Below are 15,619 nucleotides of genomic sequence, written 5' to 3'. Positions count from 1 at the left end.
TGTTGCTGGCCGTACAAACTCATGTCCCAAATGTCTCTAAAGAGTCGAATGATGCCCTTGACGATGCCTCTAAATTTTGCGCATATCTTTGTTGTTAAAACCAATATCGCATGACATCAAATAAGACATCAGCACGTGCTCAGTCCAGAGGATCAAAGGGATGAGTTGTTTATCACCAAGTATTCTACTTTTCCGTCAGCTTTTTATGTTCGATTTTTTTGCAGAACCTATTACAAAATAATAAGAAAAGAACATGAGAAAAGAAGGAAAATATTTCCAGGGAGTTGTATGTGGGACTCAAGGTCAAAGAATTATGACTATCAAAACAAATACAATGTTTTAATCACCACAGTGGTTTATTTCTTATGCATCAAGCTCCTATCCCGCCGATGTTAAAGCTTAAATGTGGTCGGTCTTATATGTTTGTCCATGAGTGCATCCGTGGCCCTTTAAAATGAATGGCGTGTCCTTCTCCAAGACCACCAAGTACCTCGTCCCTGCCTGTGTGTGCTTTTACAATGTAAAAGCCCCATGTTCAATTGCAGGCAGATGCCCTTTGCATGAAATGTATTTTTCATTGCAGACTACTTGTGCAAATAGAGGGGGAAATCATAAATGAGAGGAAGAGAGTGCAACAGGGTGAAGAGAGGCCGAGAAAGGCTTCATTGAAGGAAAGCGAGCAAGGGGGAGGAAAGGATGGCAGCCGAGTGCCTCTTGAGAGCTTTCCTTATTAGCCAGGCTGAATCATTCACTTTGAGTCCAGGAAAACACACATGCAGACCCATTTTACGACGACTCCCCACCACTGACTCCCCCACCTCTTCTCATTCCTCTCTTTTATTTGTCTGTACATTCTTTGCACCCAGCATGTCAATTTAGTTCAACCCCTATGTTTCCTCTACTTTGACATCTCTCTTCCCACTCTACTTTGCCCTTTTCAGGGCCCAACACTCAATGATCCCAATATCTGTTCCCCAAAGTAGCCCTCCTTGGTTGCTACTGTTTCTTTATGTGGGTCAATTCCTGTCTCCTTTATAACCACACGTTTTTTGTTTTTTTTTTAAATTCATTTCAAAGTTCCAAAAACGCACTGTCCCTTCCATTTCCTCAAAATCGTTCTCACTCACTGTTCAATCTTTGCCGTCTTATTCTCAAGCCCTTATCCACTGTCAGTTTTCAGTGGCTTTTTCATGCTTTTAGAACTAAATCCCCCTTTTCTCCAGCACTTTCTCTCCCTAATTTGTTCCTTTAGCACCAAACACTCATTCTATCTCTTTATTCTCCATAACTATTTTCTGTTTCGCCCCCGCTCCCTGTTTTATTTTCTTTTAACTTCCCTTCTCTTTATTCCTAATCCTACTTGACCTTCCGTTTGGCCTCCTTTTACTTTCGAGACACTTCAAATCCCTCTTCTTTCTCATGCTCTGCATGGTCCTTGAACCTCCTCACCGCTCACATTTTTCAACAAAAAATTGAGTTGGATGTTCTCATGCATTCTAATATGCAATAAAGCCAATGAATCCCACTGGGTTGTGATTAGCAAGAGTTAGTAATTTCTTACTATGATATTTCTAACTGGAAACAAATCACATTCTTTTTCTTCTACCTGAGGAAACATTTCCTCAGCATGCCACCCCCACCTTTTACCTATTTCAAAGCATCCATTCATTTCCCAAAAGTTACCCCAACTGTGTAAATTCTAAGACTACAGGCCTCTTTATACTCCCGCGTACGCGCAGGCGGCAACGGCCACCCCTGCATCAAATTGTTGCTGTGCATAGAATGCAATGTACATTCTCTCTTGTGATTGGTCCGTATCGTCAGACGCTGCCGATGACGTAACCAGCTTTCCCCGGCTCTCTTTAAGGGTAATTTATTTGTCATCATGGAAGAGAGGATCTGTACCATGCAGCTCGCTGCTGTTGCTGTGAGTGATTGGTAACTTGGCGGTTTTACCTGTGTGTATGTCTATACATGCAGAGGAAACTCTGCCGTGTAGTGTCTGAGGCAGCCTCATCCGTAGCGACACCCTCCGACTTGGAGTGAAAGTGCAACATATTTTCGAAACAATGCAAGTGGGTTGCGCGCGAGTACAAAGGCAAACCGCACGCAACATTGACAGTGACATCTGCGCGTTCACTGCACGCATGAGTATAAAGATGGAACATGTAGGGTTGACCAAGGCCAATTTTATCTGCCTTATTTTCAATCAGAAAGTCACATCTTAAATGAGCATTCAATGTTTATGTTAATGGAGGTCAAGCTACAAGTTGGCAGTTTTACTTTCATATAGTGAGAGGCCAAACTCCAAAATTGCTAGACCCACAGATGGTTTTTATTTCATTTTTATTGTGTCTTATAGTTCTTGAGAATAATTTGCTATTGATCTTTCTTGCTCATGTGCAATAATAACTCTGTCTCTCAAGCTGACTCTTCTCCGTCGTCTCCAGAGTGATTGCATTCTAATTGGTTAAGGGCCAGGGGTGGTTGTTGTTATGGTAACCTGAGTGCACTCGGGATGGTTTGGTGGTGGTGGTGGTAGTGGTTGGGTGGAGGCAGGAGGGGCAGCCACTCAAGACTGTCGGGAGCACTAAACCAAGGCTTTGCAGTCACTTCAGAAAATTGGTGGTGTCTGACATAGCTTCACCTGACAGTGTACGAGCACAAGACAAAGGTGTGTATGTGGGCTAAAGGAGGAAAAAAAACTGCCCCATCCAATTTCTTAAGAGCAACATGCATTGCTTGTTGAATTCACTCACATTCTAGCCCCCTTCTTACTTCCCTTTTGCCTTCTGGAGTCTCAAATCAAGTGTATTTTAAGGTGACAATATGTTTGTAATTGTGTATTGAATAGGTTTACCAAATGAGCAACCATTAAACTCTGTGCCCTTTGCAAAAATAAATTTTGGAGCAGTTGGGAGAAAACAAAACAACATGCTACTGTAGTTTGTTTTAAATAACCCTCGAAAAGCACTGGGACAAGATAAAGTCTCTAAGTGGTAGACACTTCTGCAACCACACTATCTCAAAAGCTTATTTTTAACTTCTGCTTCATCTTTTTTCAACTGAATTGTAAATGGTGTAAAAAAAATTGTAAATGGTTTATTTGATCTCATTTTTTAATAGCATATCGCAAAAACCTGGCATTTCAACAGGTGTGTGTAGACTTCTTACATCCTCATTATAAACAATTTCTGCTGTTGCTACAGAGTCTTATTTTGAGTTTTCAGTAACCCCCCCAGGTGCTGACAAGCAGGTGCCTGACTGGACTGTGCTGTTGGGGGATGGCATTTCCATGACTTCAAAAACGGCGCTTGTCATTGAGGAAAGCAATTTCAATGCACAGAGCAGAGAACAATATTGAGATGAGATTGGACATCCAATGGCAATCCTATATCTCCATAGCCAGGGATCATACTCCATCCTTCAAGATGACAATGCTCACTCCCACAGAACGGCATTCATCTGAGACTCCCTTCAGATTGAGGGCGCACAAAGAATCGAGGGCCGTGTCAACAGTCCTCAACCTCAAACTCACACCAATAGCAGCCATGTGATCAGATGACCATTTGTTACAATAAGGTTTGCAAAAGCGCTAATTGTCTTGTTTTGCTCATTGTTCAGTCCTGCACAAATTCTTTATTTCTTTTGTCCCAAGCCGCTTTATCCCTAAAAACATTGCTATCCTATGACAGTTGTTTAAAACACATAATCATTTTGACTATTTTCCAAAAGTTTTGTGTGTTACAGCAAAAAAACACATGTTACCATTTACCTTTAACTCATGCACTGTCGTCATCAGCTAGTCCAACCCACCCATGACTATATATTGGTTACGTACGTTTTTCAATAGGAAGGTGTGGAAGAGGGTCTCACCCAGCTCGTCAGTGAAATTCAAATTTGTCTTTAAAAGGGCTGTAATGCCGAACAGTTCCCTGTACATGGAAGAGTGTCATTGCTTAGGATTTGAGGGTTACCACAGTTTTTGAGTAGAAGATAAACATTAGCGGGTGAATTCTGTCTTGGCAAATAGATTAAGAGGTCCAGAGATGCCAGTATGTTGTAAGTCAGACAAGTTTAAGTACCTGACACTCGGACAGATAAATAAATGTGTGGTGCAAACAGTAAGTATGTGACGTGATAGTAGAAAGTGTGCTCATTATCATGAGGGGAGAATTGACAACCTTCATCGAGTGAAAAGTCACAGGGCAGAATATTCTGCGGAACTTGACAGATAACTGAAAATAGACGGTCAATATGAGGAACTGCTTTGAAAATGCCTCGCAGTGAATGAGTTGACAGTTTTATCCGAATAATTTCTTTCATTCTTTCACCTTTGTACCATTTTAATTGAACTCTATTTCATTGACCTTTCTGTGCATTTTGTATAGGTGCGCAGGTGTGAACCCAAGAATGAAACTCAGATGTGAACCAAATGAACCAGTCAGAAATCATCTCAATGATGTGATGTCAAGCAAGACAAGAATAGGTTGATTTTTTTTTACAGCCTGTAAAACACACTCATCTGAGTCCTTACCTGTCGCTGGAAGTTGCAGAGACAGGAGCCGAGGCAGTCCCAGTTCCTTTAGGTTTGTTGACTTTTGCATAAAGCTTATCAAATTCGGCTTCAGGTATTGCCCCTGGGTCATAACTTCGATTGGCTTGCCCAGAAATGGTTGATGGGCCTTGGGGAGAAGGGGTCCTGAGATGACCATGCTGGACTATATTGTGTGGCGAGGACTGAAGCAGTGGCTGTGGTGGTGAAACCATATTACGGTCCTTGAAAGACTGTATTTGGGCATAATTGGGATCTGCGTCATCATCCTCGATATGTTCATATATGTGTCTGCCACCTGCAACGTGTTGGTATTTGGAGCGGTGCTCATGCAGCTCAGAATGTCCTGCCTCATTTCTGACAAATGGGAAGAACAGCTTTTGTCAAGACATTCGGAATATTGGAAACAGAATAATGAACAAAACAGAAAAAAAATTGAAAACATGTTTGAAAAACTGTGATTATGGGCCAGCCAACTATGTAAAAATTAGGACAATTATGATTCGGACTTCTATTGGCCGAGGCTCAGATGTGACAAGCATGGAATAGTAAGGAAAAAAAAATCTATGTTAGATTAGTGATGGTGAATTAAAGTGTTTACAGAAAAAGCCTTGAGGTTTTTTTTTACTTTTTTGGTTCTTGCATCCAACAATAAATAATGATGAGAAAAATAAAGTATTCCCACCTCTCACGCTCTTCTTTCATCCTTTCAAAGTCCAGGTCAGTCAGAATGTCTGACTTCTGACGCGGCGAAGCTGTCTTGGCCTCCTTCTTGTCCTCTTTTTTCTTTCCAAATCTGAGCAGGTCACATAAATGGAAAAAAATAAAATAAAATAGGGAGGAGGGAAATAAAAAGTGTATTACCAACGGGATCTGCGCATAAAGTCATGTGGCAGTTTAAACATCTATAAAGTGGCGTGGGTATACAAGTTTGGTGAACTTTTAAAAACGAACAAAAAAAAGATATAGCCTGAAAACTGCATGACATTGACAGAGATGTATTATTTCAAGGAGACATACTTAAATTACATTATATTTGGTTTTACAATATTCCTTAACTATATTTATAATGTCATATGTACAGTGCCTGTGGCTAGAAGGCAAAGTGTGGAGAGTCCCCGTCAACAAAATGCTTGGGTGCAGTCATAGAATGGGGCTATCGACTCGGCGCCAAAACGAAATTCTGACCTTTTATGCGTTTTATTTGTCTCCGTAAGGCAGTCCCACAGTGTGAATGCCGTGACACGCACTGTATGCATTAACATCACTAAGACCATTGTTCACAGGAAATGTAACAGAACAGCATCAGCAAAGACTGAATGGCAGCCAGTTGGATGGCGGCAAAAGCTCCTGCTCTGTCATTAGTGGGAACAGAAGGATGACTTGTGAATATTCATGACCTCGCACTACATTCTTTACCACCACTCATTTGCATGTGAGGATGAGTTAATCAGAATTATGTACACATGTTGTTAAGGCTACCATCTGTGTAAGCGAAGGTTGGTTGTGGGGATAAAATCATTTGCTGGGTGTGACTTGTGACCAGAGGCCAAAAGGAAAAAAAAAAAAAAAGCATTTGCTGTGGGAGCTATTGATTTATTTTCATGGTTGATGTGTTCATAAGCAATAAAGTGCCAGTATGTACATAGTATAGGTTTTCAAATGTACTAAAAAGGATTAGTCCATCACTCTGTTCCGAAACAGCGCCCTCCGAGGGGTTTCTATAATTGAACCGCATTACAAATGTCTTGAGGAATTTACTGTAAAGGGCATTTCGCTGGAAAGACCGCCTGGCTCTAATTTCTGCTTTATTTTAGATTTACTTTCTTTGCCATAGGAGGAACATTTTCTTAATTTACATGATCGTGAATTAGGGTATATTTCCGTCTGATGGAAACCCGTTGCTAAACCCTTCCGTCTCTTGGAGCACAGATGGGGATTACTAACGAGTAAGACGGGGAATTTGTAAAACCTTGATTTATTTTTGTTGACCTAGCAGACATGGGATCTCAATTTACTGAAGGTTAGAAACGTAAGCAGAGAGTAATGATGAACAAGCTAAAACCCGTTCCTACTCAGAAACAGGGTTGTAATCTAGACCCCTCTTCCTCAACTGGCGGACCGCGATCCACAACCGGAGCGCCGACCTCCTCTGTCCGGACCGCCGACCTCTTCTGTCCGGACCTCCTCTGTCTGGACCCTCGGCAAATTGTATAAAATAATTTATAAATTGATTTTTACGTTATACATTTTATATTTGTGGACTATAATCTGTGCATTACCGTGATCGCTTGTTAAAATTAGCCGTTGTATTCTTTGCGTGCACTAACAGATGTAACGCAGAGGACCGCGGCAGCGCGACTTTGTGTGTATAATGTTTGACTCACTCGAGACCTTGCCTGAGCAGGGCATGTCGGCAATAACAATGCGCTGATTGGCTCCTCTGAACTTAAGGTGTGTCCATACATAAGCGTAAGCATATACGATGCGCTGATTGGCTCCTCTGAACTTAAGGTGTGTCCATACATAAGCGTCAGCACGCATTCAAAATGGATGATTGTCAGGAAACAGACGCATGCGCGACGCCACAGTGTGCTCACAGCTTCAGCCCAGGAGAGCCGCACACAGACAATTAGACAAAAATAATCGCGGGAGGTTTCAATTGTGTGCAGTTCTGCTGCCGTCTACTTTGCAGCTGTTTAATAGCAGAACACCGCAACATGGTAAATGAACATCCCAATGGCGTCCTCAAATAATATTTGCATGCCTCAGACATTGCATTCACTTATAGTGGAAGAACAGCACTGCACATTCCTGTGCTCCTTGTGTCAGTATTTAAAATGGTTCTTAACTCCTCTTCTGATATATTTTTAAGTGATTTCAGAGGTGATTTGAAAAGGGGATTTGTACACATGAAAATGATATTTTTGTTTTCATGTTTAGTATTTATTTTGGTAAAATTAGTGTTTTGTTTTTGTTAAAGTAAGGGAAAAAAGACAACTACTGTTTAACAAAGTTAAAGTAAAAATGTCTTATTTCCCTAAAAGGGCTATTTGCATTATTAAGCAGGCACAACCTAACAAAATAAAAGAGTTCCTGTGCCTCAACACAATACCTCTCATTATTTGCTGTGTACTGGCAAAGTGAATAATTGTTATTTTCATGCACCCCATTATTGATTGGTTGTGAGGAGTGGTGATTTGTATAAGCTTGGCTTTACCATACTAAATGGGCATATAGCCCTGCTACCATGATTCCCGTGCATGGAATAGGACCTTGGTCTTATTAAAAAAAAACAAAAGTGGACCTACAGCATTTCTAGTTGAGGACCACTGATCTAGACCTTACACCAAGCTACCTCATGAGAGCAGTGGTGTTGCATTCATTTACATTAAACACTGTACTGTATAATTTTAAGGCTCAAGAAAAATGTCCTTACTTAGTCTCAATTCAAAACAATTTGGAAGAGAAAAGGCTGATCTTGTCTCTCCGCAATAGAGTGTAAAGTCGAAGCAGTGATTATCGTGCCAGCTGTACATATATGGCATTTTCAGCTGCAGCTATTGAATATTTTTAGGATCAATGACTTGAACTACTTTATCCCATAAATTCATCAAGCTATCGGATAGAATTAAGTTTGTATTAGTAAACAGAAATACGGATACAAAATTAGGCACGTGGCAAGGAGGCCTTTGCTTTCCTTTGGTTCGCCAATCTGTGTGTCGAGGCCATAGGCATAAGTTTTTACCGGCGCAGCTAGTGCATGAATAAGTTTATTACATGTGTAGTTTTTTTTTTTTACGTTTAATAAACCGAAAGTACACCGGTGGCTTGACTTGACCACTTGTGAGGTCATACATTTAAATATCAGTTGAACTACTTAAAAGCCAATATGGAGAGGTAGACATATGAGTAGGAAAAATTAAGCACACATCTGTTGACTTTCAAAATGAATGTTACTTTTATTGTGATGTTTTTCTGTGCCCCCTCCCTCTGCCATCATAGTATGCAGATCCTTGAGGAAATCGCTGACTGACATTGTGCAACTGTGACAAACAAATGAATGCAGTTCGCAAACACACACACGCACGCACAACCACAGCTGATTGGCAGGCGTGACACCAGTCGGTGACACGCCAATGACTTCCTGTCACATTGTGTGATTGGCAGCTAGGGTGTCCATCCACCCATTTTGAGCATGTTCTCTCTAATTATAAAACAAAAGCAACGTCTGGTCAGAGGACAGCGTAGTTTTTGCATAATAAATTGAGAGGCATCTCCTACACAAAACAAAAGATTACTTGTTTTAGAAATTTGATAACTCTTACTGCTTGTGGTTGTAAGGTTTTCTTTTAACAAGATACAGAATTGTCCTCTCACTGATTTTGCATTAGGAAACCTTGGAAATCGTGTTGTTGTGGACCATTTGGATTGAGGTGCTTGTTCCTGATGAATCAAATGTCATACAAGCAACGAGATGGTGAATATTTTCTATGGCCATTCTCATTTGCAAGAAAGTAAATAAGTTGTACTGTATGTAGCTCACCTCAACCCCACAATGGAGGTAGCCAGCCTTAATGGGCCCCGCTGTTGAGAGTGGATAATAGTCTCATCGATGGAACATTTTAAGTCTACCAGAGGTGTCACATTTAGGCCAGCTGGCGAGAGAAGAGCGTGAGGAAGGAGAGAAAGAAGGAAGGGCACGCACAGCTGCAGAACATTAGCAGGGTACGCACACCGCATACGCGCACCAATGATTCACGCCGACCGTGAGCCAACGATGTGACGACCATCTGACTCTGTAACCAATCACAAAGTGAATATTCATGATCTCTGGCCGGCATATTATTTCACATTTATTTTTACCAGTCTTAGTTTGCATGTGTCTTTTTGTAAAATGTGCTCCTACACATTCTCTCTCGTGCACAAGCGCATACACAAGCGCAGACACCGACACACACAGACACGCACGCACGTGCGCACACCTATACACTCACACACACACACACAAGCGACTAGCATATCTGATTGGCAGATGGCAGCAGTCTAGTTGACAGAGCCAGCTGTCCACTTTCATTTTAATGAGTTAATGTGAATTAAAATGAATCTGGAATTGAAGTCTTTTTGTTAATGTGGGCTTTATTTGAGCAATACTTTGAGAAGTCCATCAAGAAAGAAAAAAAATGCACTCTATTTCCTTTCTTTTCAGATGGCACACGAACAAATGAAACGGTAATTGCAGGTAAAAGCAAAAAGTGTGATTACTAAATATGATTAATATAATCACACCAAAAAACAGACGCATTTGGAATATGTCTGACTATACCACTAGTTTCAGTGCATAATGTTACACATTTACCCCAGAGCGAATGGGGCAGGTCTCGGCCGAGATGGAACTCTGAGCGGCGTCAATTTGCCCTCTTAGTCTCTAACCATTACATGCAATGAAATGCAGATAGAGAGCTGAGGCTTGAGGGAAAAGAAAGTCAGGAACATTTTGAATGATTCTAAGATTACTGTGCTACAGGGCTGAGCTACAGCAAGAGAAAAAGACCACCATTAAAATGAGTTTAAATATAAATGTCTCAAAATACTGTACTATTCGGGGGGTTCACGGTTTACGACAGAATTCCGTTCTGTGCCAGTGAATCATTTCTGATCTTTTTCAGACCTAAAACCTGCACATCTCAATAAAAAAATAAGAACGCACATCTGTTCACACAATTACAAATGGGGACATGACTGTGGTCAGAACAAACCAATCATGTTAAATCGGAATCAGCACACACCTGCCACCATTTCGAGCGCCTATGATTAACCCCAAATAAGGTTCAAATGTTCGAGTTGGCTTTCTAGTAGTCAAGTCAAGTCAGTTTTATTGTCAAATATGCTCTCTGTGCAACATACAGCACAGATGAAATGACTTTCCTTTCAACTACAGTGCAAACATGTAGTGCATTGAAACACACACAGGTGTTGGAATGTCATTGTTCATACGTAAGAAACGTTCACTCTCAATGCATGAACAAATATATTGAAAAAGATGTCATTGTGGCTCTGCATATTTATCCATGGAGTTCATTTTTCAGAGTCCATTTCGTTATTCATATAACTGATTTTGTATATTTAACCGGAACGATTCCATTTTCACCTTTGTGAATATGTGTTTCCCTTCATCACCACTTGCTTCAACTTTGAATTAAAAAAAAGAAAAACAACAACAAAAAACATACGACCTTACTTGCCCAATTTAGTTTGTGTTGTTTCAACATAGCAGTATAGTAAGGATCTATTTCGATGTAAATAGCAACTGTGAGGTCCAATGTGGCTCTGCCAGATGTTTTTTTTTAATTGTTTTTTTAAAAGACTCATTGTATTTCACCGAGACAGTTTTCGAAGCAAAGGTGATTTAGAGATCAAATTACAGCGTATGCTTTTCTACAGATGTGTATCAATGTAATGGTCATGTGAAATCCCAATCAATAACATTCATGTTTCAAGAAAAAAACGACCTGGTATCAGGGTATAGAGTCCACATTGTAAATAGAAACAGTAGGCCTATTCAGACTCTGTATGTGCCCACTGTACTCTGCCTCTCACACTGAAAGATTCGAATAGTGTGAGTTAATCACACCAAATAGCTCTAACAGATAATTTTAAGCACCTCTTAAAGAAATTGGGGCACCGCTCTTAGAATGGTCTTTGTGTGCTCATGAACACGTGATAACGCTTCACAGGGGTTAGTGCTTGGTGTGTTGACGTGTGCAATATGAGTGGAAGGGGTGATCACATACTGTGCTTGTTTATTTGCATTGACTGAAAAAAGAGGTTACACATCCTGAATTCCAAATCATCTTCGCTGACATTATTCTGTACTGAATGGGGCACGTTAACTAGGCGCACCTGGCGAGCGCAAGATATATAGTGTTAAAACTGTATATGGTGCTGGAATCTGAAACATTGAGGGAAAACAAAAACATACATTTAAGGCTTGCATCTAATTCCCGCTCATGTGTCACGCGCCAATATGGTTGCAGTCCAATTGGCAAACGTTGTCCATGCATCCATTTTCTCAAGCGGTTTCCTTCATCAGTCACGGTGACCCTAGCCTATCCCATCTTACTCTGGACGGAAAACATGCAGGACGGTGGCCTTCCAGGATTAGAATTTGACACCTACAGTATGCGCCAACCATTTGCCTAACGTGGTGCCCTGGGCTGACATTGTCTGAAACCAAAACTACTTTTTCAAAGCGGTAGTCCGAAAAAGCCAGCACTCCATGCTGCACATTCCAAAGTGCAACCAGAAATAAAATGCTCAGAGTTGTCCGGATTGATTTACAAAAATGAACTCTTGTTTGCTCTGAACGACCTTGATGTCAAACTGTTTTGTGGCCCAACTAAATAACTTCGGAAGCTCATAGAAGGCAAAAGAAATAAAATGTTGATCGGGCTCTGGCGGTAGTAGAGCAAGTTCAAGTGGATTATTGTGATTCTGTCAGTTCTTGCAATCAATTGCTTGTTATGCCTGACACCTGTGACAATCACTCAACATGCAGACGTGGGGTCATTTTTTTATCATCAGTTTAAGTGCCAAGCTGTTATTTTAAACCCACTGGCATACGTAAGAAACGTTCACTCTCAATACATGAACAAATATTATGAAAAAGATGTCGAAAAAATATCTCACCGCAACAGGCCAAAGCCTATTTTCTTAGACTTCTTTTCAGTCTCCTCAGATTCCTCTGCTTTTTTCTTTTCTTTTTCTTTTCCTTTGCCTCTGTTCTTATCCTTCTTCTTGGTTTTGACTTTCTTTTTCTTGTCCGCTTTACTTTTCTCCTCCACTGGATCCCCTAGACCTTGGCGTGAAGAGCTACTTGCTGGCGTTTCCCGTCCAGAACTTTGCTCTGATGCATCTAGAACAGAAGATATTAAAATCACAATGAGAACTGGACAGTGTGTAATCGGAGAACTAAAAGGCACTGGTGTGTTTCTAACGATCAAATACCAAATTCGCAGCAGTTAAAAACCCTTGAAAATCAATTTTACTTTGTTGACCCAAAACACTGTGGCTTATGGCTAATGTTCAAGTAACAGCAGATATTCGGAAGGGCAGCATGGTTTTTAAGTGTATATCACATCTGCCTCACAGTTTTTACGTTTGGGCCTCGAATGAGAGCTACGGCATTCCTGCGTGACGTTTGCATATTCTTTCTGTGCTTGTGAGGGATTTCTTAGCATACTCCTGCTTCCTTCATTTCGAAAAACATGCATGTTAGGGGTCATAGAAGACTCTCCAATGTCCACAGGTGTGAATGTATGCTGCTTCTCAACCCAAATCAGCTGGGCAAGGCTACTACTCAACCACAGCCCTGATGAGGACGAGTGTTACAGAAAATGAACAAATATACCAGCACTATGCTTTATTGCCCAACAGAGATATGGAAAAACAAGGGTAAAACAAGTGTTCTTAAAAGAAAAACAAATATTTAGCCACACTTGAGAACACAATCGATGCATCTCTTCAAGTATATTCAAGTATATTGTCTTGGTTTGCTGTTGACCCACTCCTGAAAACAAATTCCAACAGGCTTACACTTGGCAGCATGAATAAAATCAGTATCCATGTCCAATCATGTCATTAGTACAATATTTACCATACCTAAGGAAATATGTTTTTCAGAAATTCTGAAGCGCATCATTGTGAGGGCACTTTCAAGGTCTGTTCTCTGTCAATTAACAGCGGCTTCCAAAAGTTTTGAACAATTAGAAGCACGGTGACAGACAGGGCCAGTGCGTGTGTGCAGTGTTGACATGCCCTATTAGGTCCATCCTGTGTGTAGTGTAGTGATCTGAAACAGGCCATCTCATTACTCTGGTGGTGACTGATAAGAGTTTGCTGCTAATAACACCACTGGGAATTGAGCCACACCTCACAGTGAAACAAACCAAGCAGATAGTGTTTACCTCCTGAATAAATATTTGAAGCTAAAGCCCGACTAAATATTGAAGCATATGCTGAAGGGCAATCTGCAGCATTGCTTCATACTGTTTGTGTTGACAGTGTTGTGGTATTCTGGCAAAAATCCTTTTTCTAGGTCGACAAAAAAGTGAAGGGGTAGACACGGCAGATGAAAAATACCAAGTATACAATGATCACTCGGTCAAAGAGGCGGAAAAAAAGAGGAACAGTGAGGACATGCAGGATAAAATCTGCAAACGATTAAACGCGGGTAAACTATAACGGCTATGTCCAAATCCCCAAATAATTAATAGTCATATAATAAATAATTTCTATTGCAATGATAAGGACAAAGTCAAAAAGCTGCAGTGCGCTGTGGGAAAATGTTGTCCAGAGACACCATTGTTGTGTTTGGTAGAAATGTTGATAGTTCACATGTTCTCCCCGGGCCTGCGTGGGTTTTCTCGGGGTACTCCGATTTCCTCCTACGTTCCATAAACATGCATGGCAGGCTGATTGAACACCCTAAATTATCCCAAGGTGGCAGTGTGAGCGTGAATGGTTGTTTGTCTCTGTGTGCCCTGCAATTGGCTGGCAACCGGTTCAGGGTGTCCCCAGCCTACTGCCCGAAGACAGCTGGGATAGGCCCCGGCACCCCCCACGACTCTCGTGAGGATAAAGTGGATCGGAAAATGGATGATGGATGGATGATACTTCATGTTGATTCACACTGCTATGAGTAGTTTGTATGTATGCTAAATACATATCAGCAGTAGCACCATTGACTGCATCTATCCATCCAGCGGTTCCCTCACCTCACCGCTATGAGAGAAACATGCGAAGCACAAGAATACTAGCTGTGACGGCAGTCTGACTCGTTGCCAAAGTTCTGAAGCCGTTAACATTGTAAAGAATTTTACACACATTGATTAGTTTGTTTCAAACATACTGCGGTTTCCGCCAAATTAAACTTACTGTCATCGTCATCAGGTGGCCCGTCATAGGACTTATCGATCGCTGCCCTGAAGCTCTCGTTGCAACCTCTTCCTCTGCCCATATTTGGACGAGGGCGATGGAAAGGTAGGAGTTCAATCTTTCTATTAACTTCAGACATAGCAGTTTGCAAACTCTCCAGTGAACAGGACTTTTTCAAGCCCAGAGTCGGACCAAGTCCAGCAGGGGTTTGTGGAGCTAAAAGAGAGGAGTCAAACACAAAGATACAGTTACAAAGGTGTGTGCTTGTGCTTCAGTTGTTAAAATGCTGCAATTTTATAGAGAGACCAAAAAAAAAAAACCTGATTGTCAAATACGAAACACTCAGTGCAATTGTGTCTGGTGGAAATTAGGATGGGGACAAAATTACAGAATAGGCTGGCCAGGAGTCAAAGACTACGGCATGGATGGCCTTTTTAGAGCAACTGTGCCATGGAACCAAAACTGTGATCAAGTTTACTGTGGCATTGTTGAGTTTGTGATGGATGTGTTTTCTCGAGCTAAAGGGTTTCGCTATCCATCATTGCTGCATTGAGAGATATTACTGAGGGCGGAAGGGGAGCAGCAGAAGGAATGCCGAACGGAACTGCAGTCGATTGCAAAGAAATATCCAAAGCCAAGGAGATTGTAGGTGTAGGTTGGACCATCTGGCAGATACAAAGGTGATGTGAAGCGTGTAACAGACTGGATTGTAAAGTTTTAACACGATCAGATGTTTTAAAAACAAAACAAAAAAGAAAGAAACAGTTGCAATCAGGGGTGTTATTTTTTTCAGTGACTGGGTGGGAGGGAGTGAGGATATTCACCAAATATGAAATTTCTATAATTAAATGGTTCATAGTGTGACTATTGTAGCAAGCAAGAGATTTTCTGTGGTTTGCACCTTACATTGGACAAAACTGATGGGAGGAATAACATCAAGGAAGGAGTAAATCAAGTTTATTCTCGAGAACATGGTGACAGAGAGGAAGGTGGGGAAAATGGAAAGTGGTGAGGAAGACTCGGCCTGCTGCCAGCTCAAAATACATTTGTACAGGTTAACATTATGCACGCACACACACGCGCGCGCAGACACACAGGCATACAAACGCAGTTGATGGCTGCAGATTG

At 41.2% G+C, this 15,619-nt stretch overlaps 1 protein-coding gene across 2 annotated transcripts in view; it reads right to left on the bottom strand.

Moving 5' to 3' along the window:
- Positions 1 to 15,619, bottom strand: part of pard3bb (par-3 family cell polarity regulator beta b) — a 121,709-nt gene that overhangs the window by 46,481 nt on the left and 59,609 nt on the right. For both annotated transcript variants that reach the window (XM_052081440.1, XM_052081441.1), the window contains 4 exons: positions 14,492 to 14,707; positions 12,245 to 12,470; positions 5,241 to 5,351; positions 4,538 to 4,912 (listed from right to left, as the gene is read on the bottom strand). In XM_052081440.1, coding sequence (XP_051937400.1) covers positions 4,538 to 4,912; positions 5,241 to 5,351; positions 12,245 to 12,470; positions 14,492 to 14,707 — 928 coding nt within the window. The remainder of the gene's footprint in view (positions 1 to 4,537; positions 4,913 to 5,240; positions 5,352 to 12,244; positions 12,471 to 14,491; positions 14,708 to 15,619) is intronic.

Source organism: Hippocampus zosterae, chromosome 12 (genome assembly GCF_025434085.1).
Source record: "Hippocampus zosterae strain Florida chromosome 12, ASM2543408v3, whole genome shotgun sequence".
Lineage (NCBI taxonomy): Eukaryota > Metazoa > Chordata > Actinopteri > Syngnathiformes > Syngnathidae > Hippocampus > Hippocampus zosterae.
Note: the sequence above shows the minus strand (reverse complement) of the source record. Positions and strands in the feature narration are given on the sequence as shown.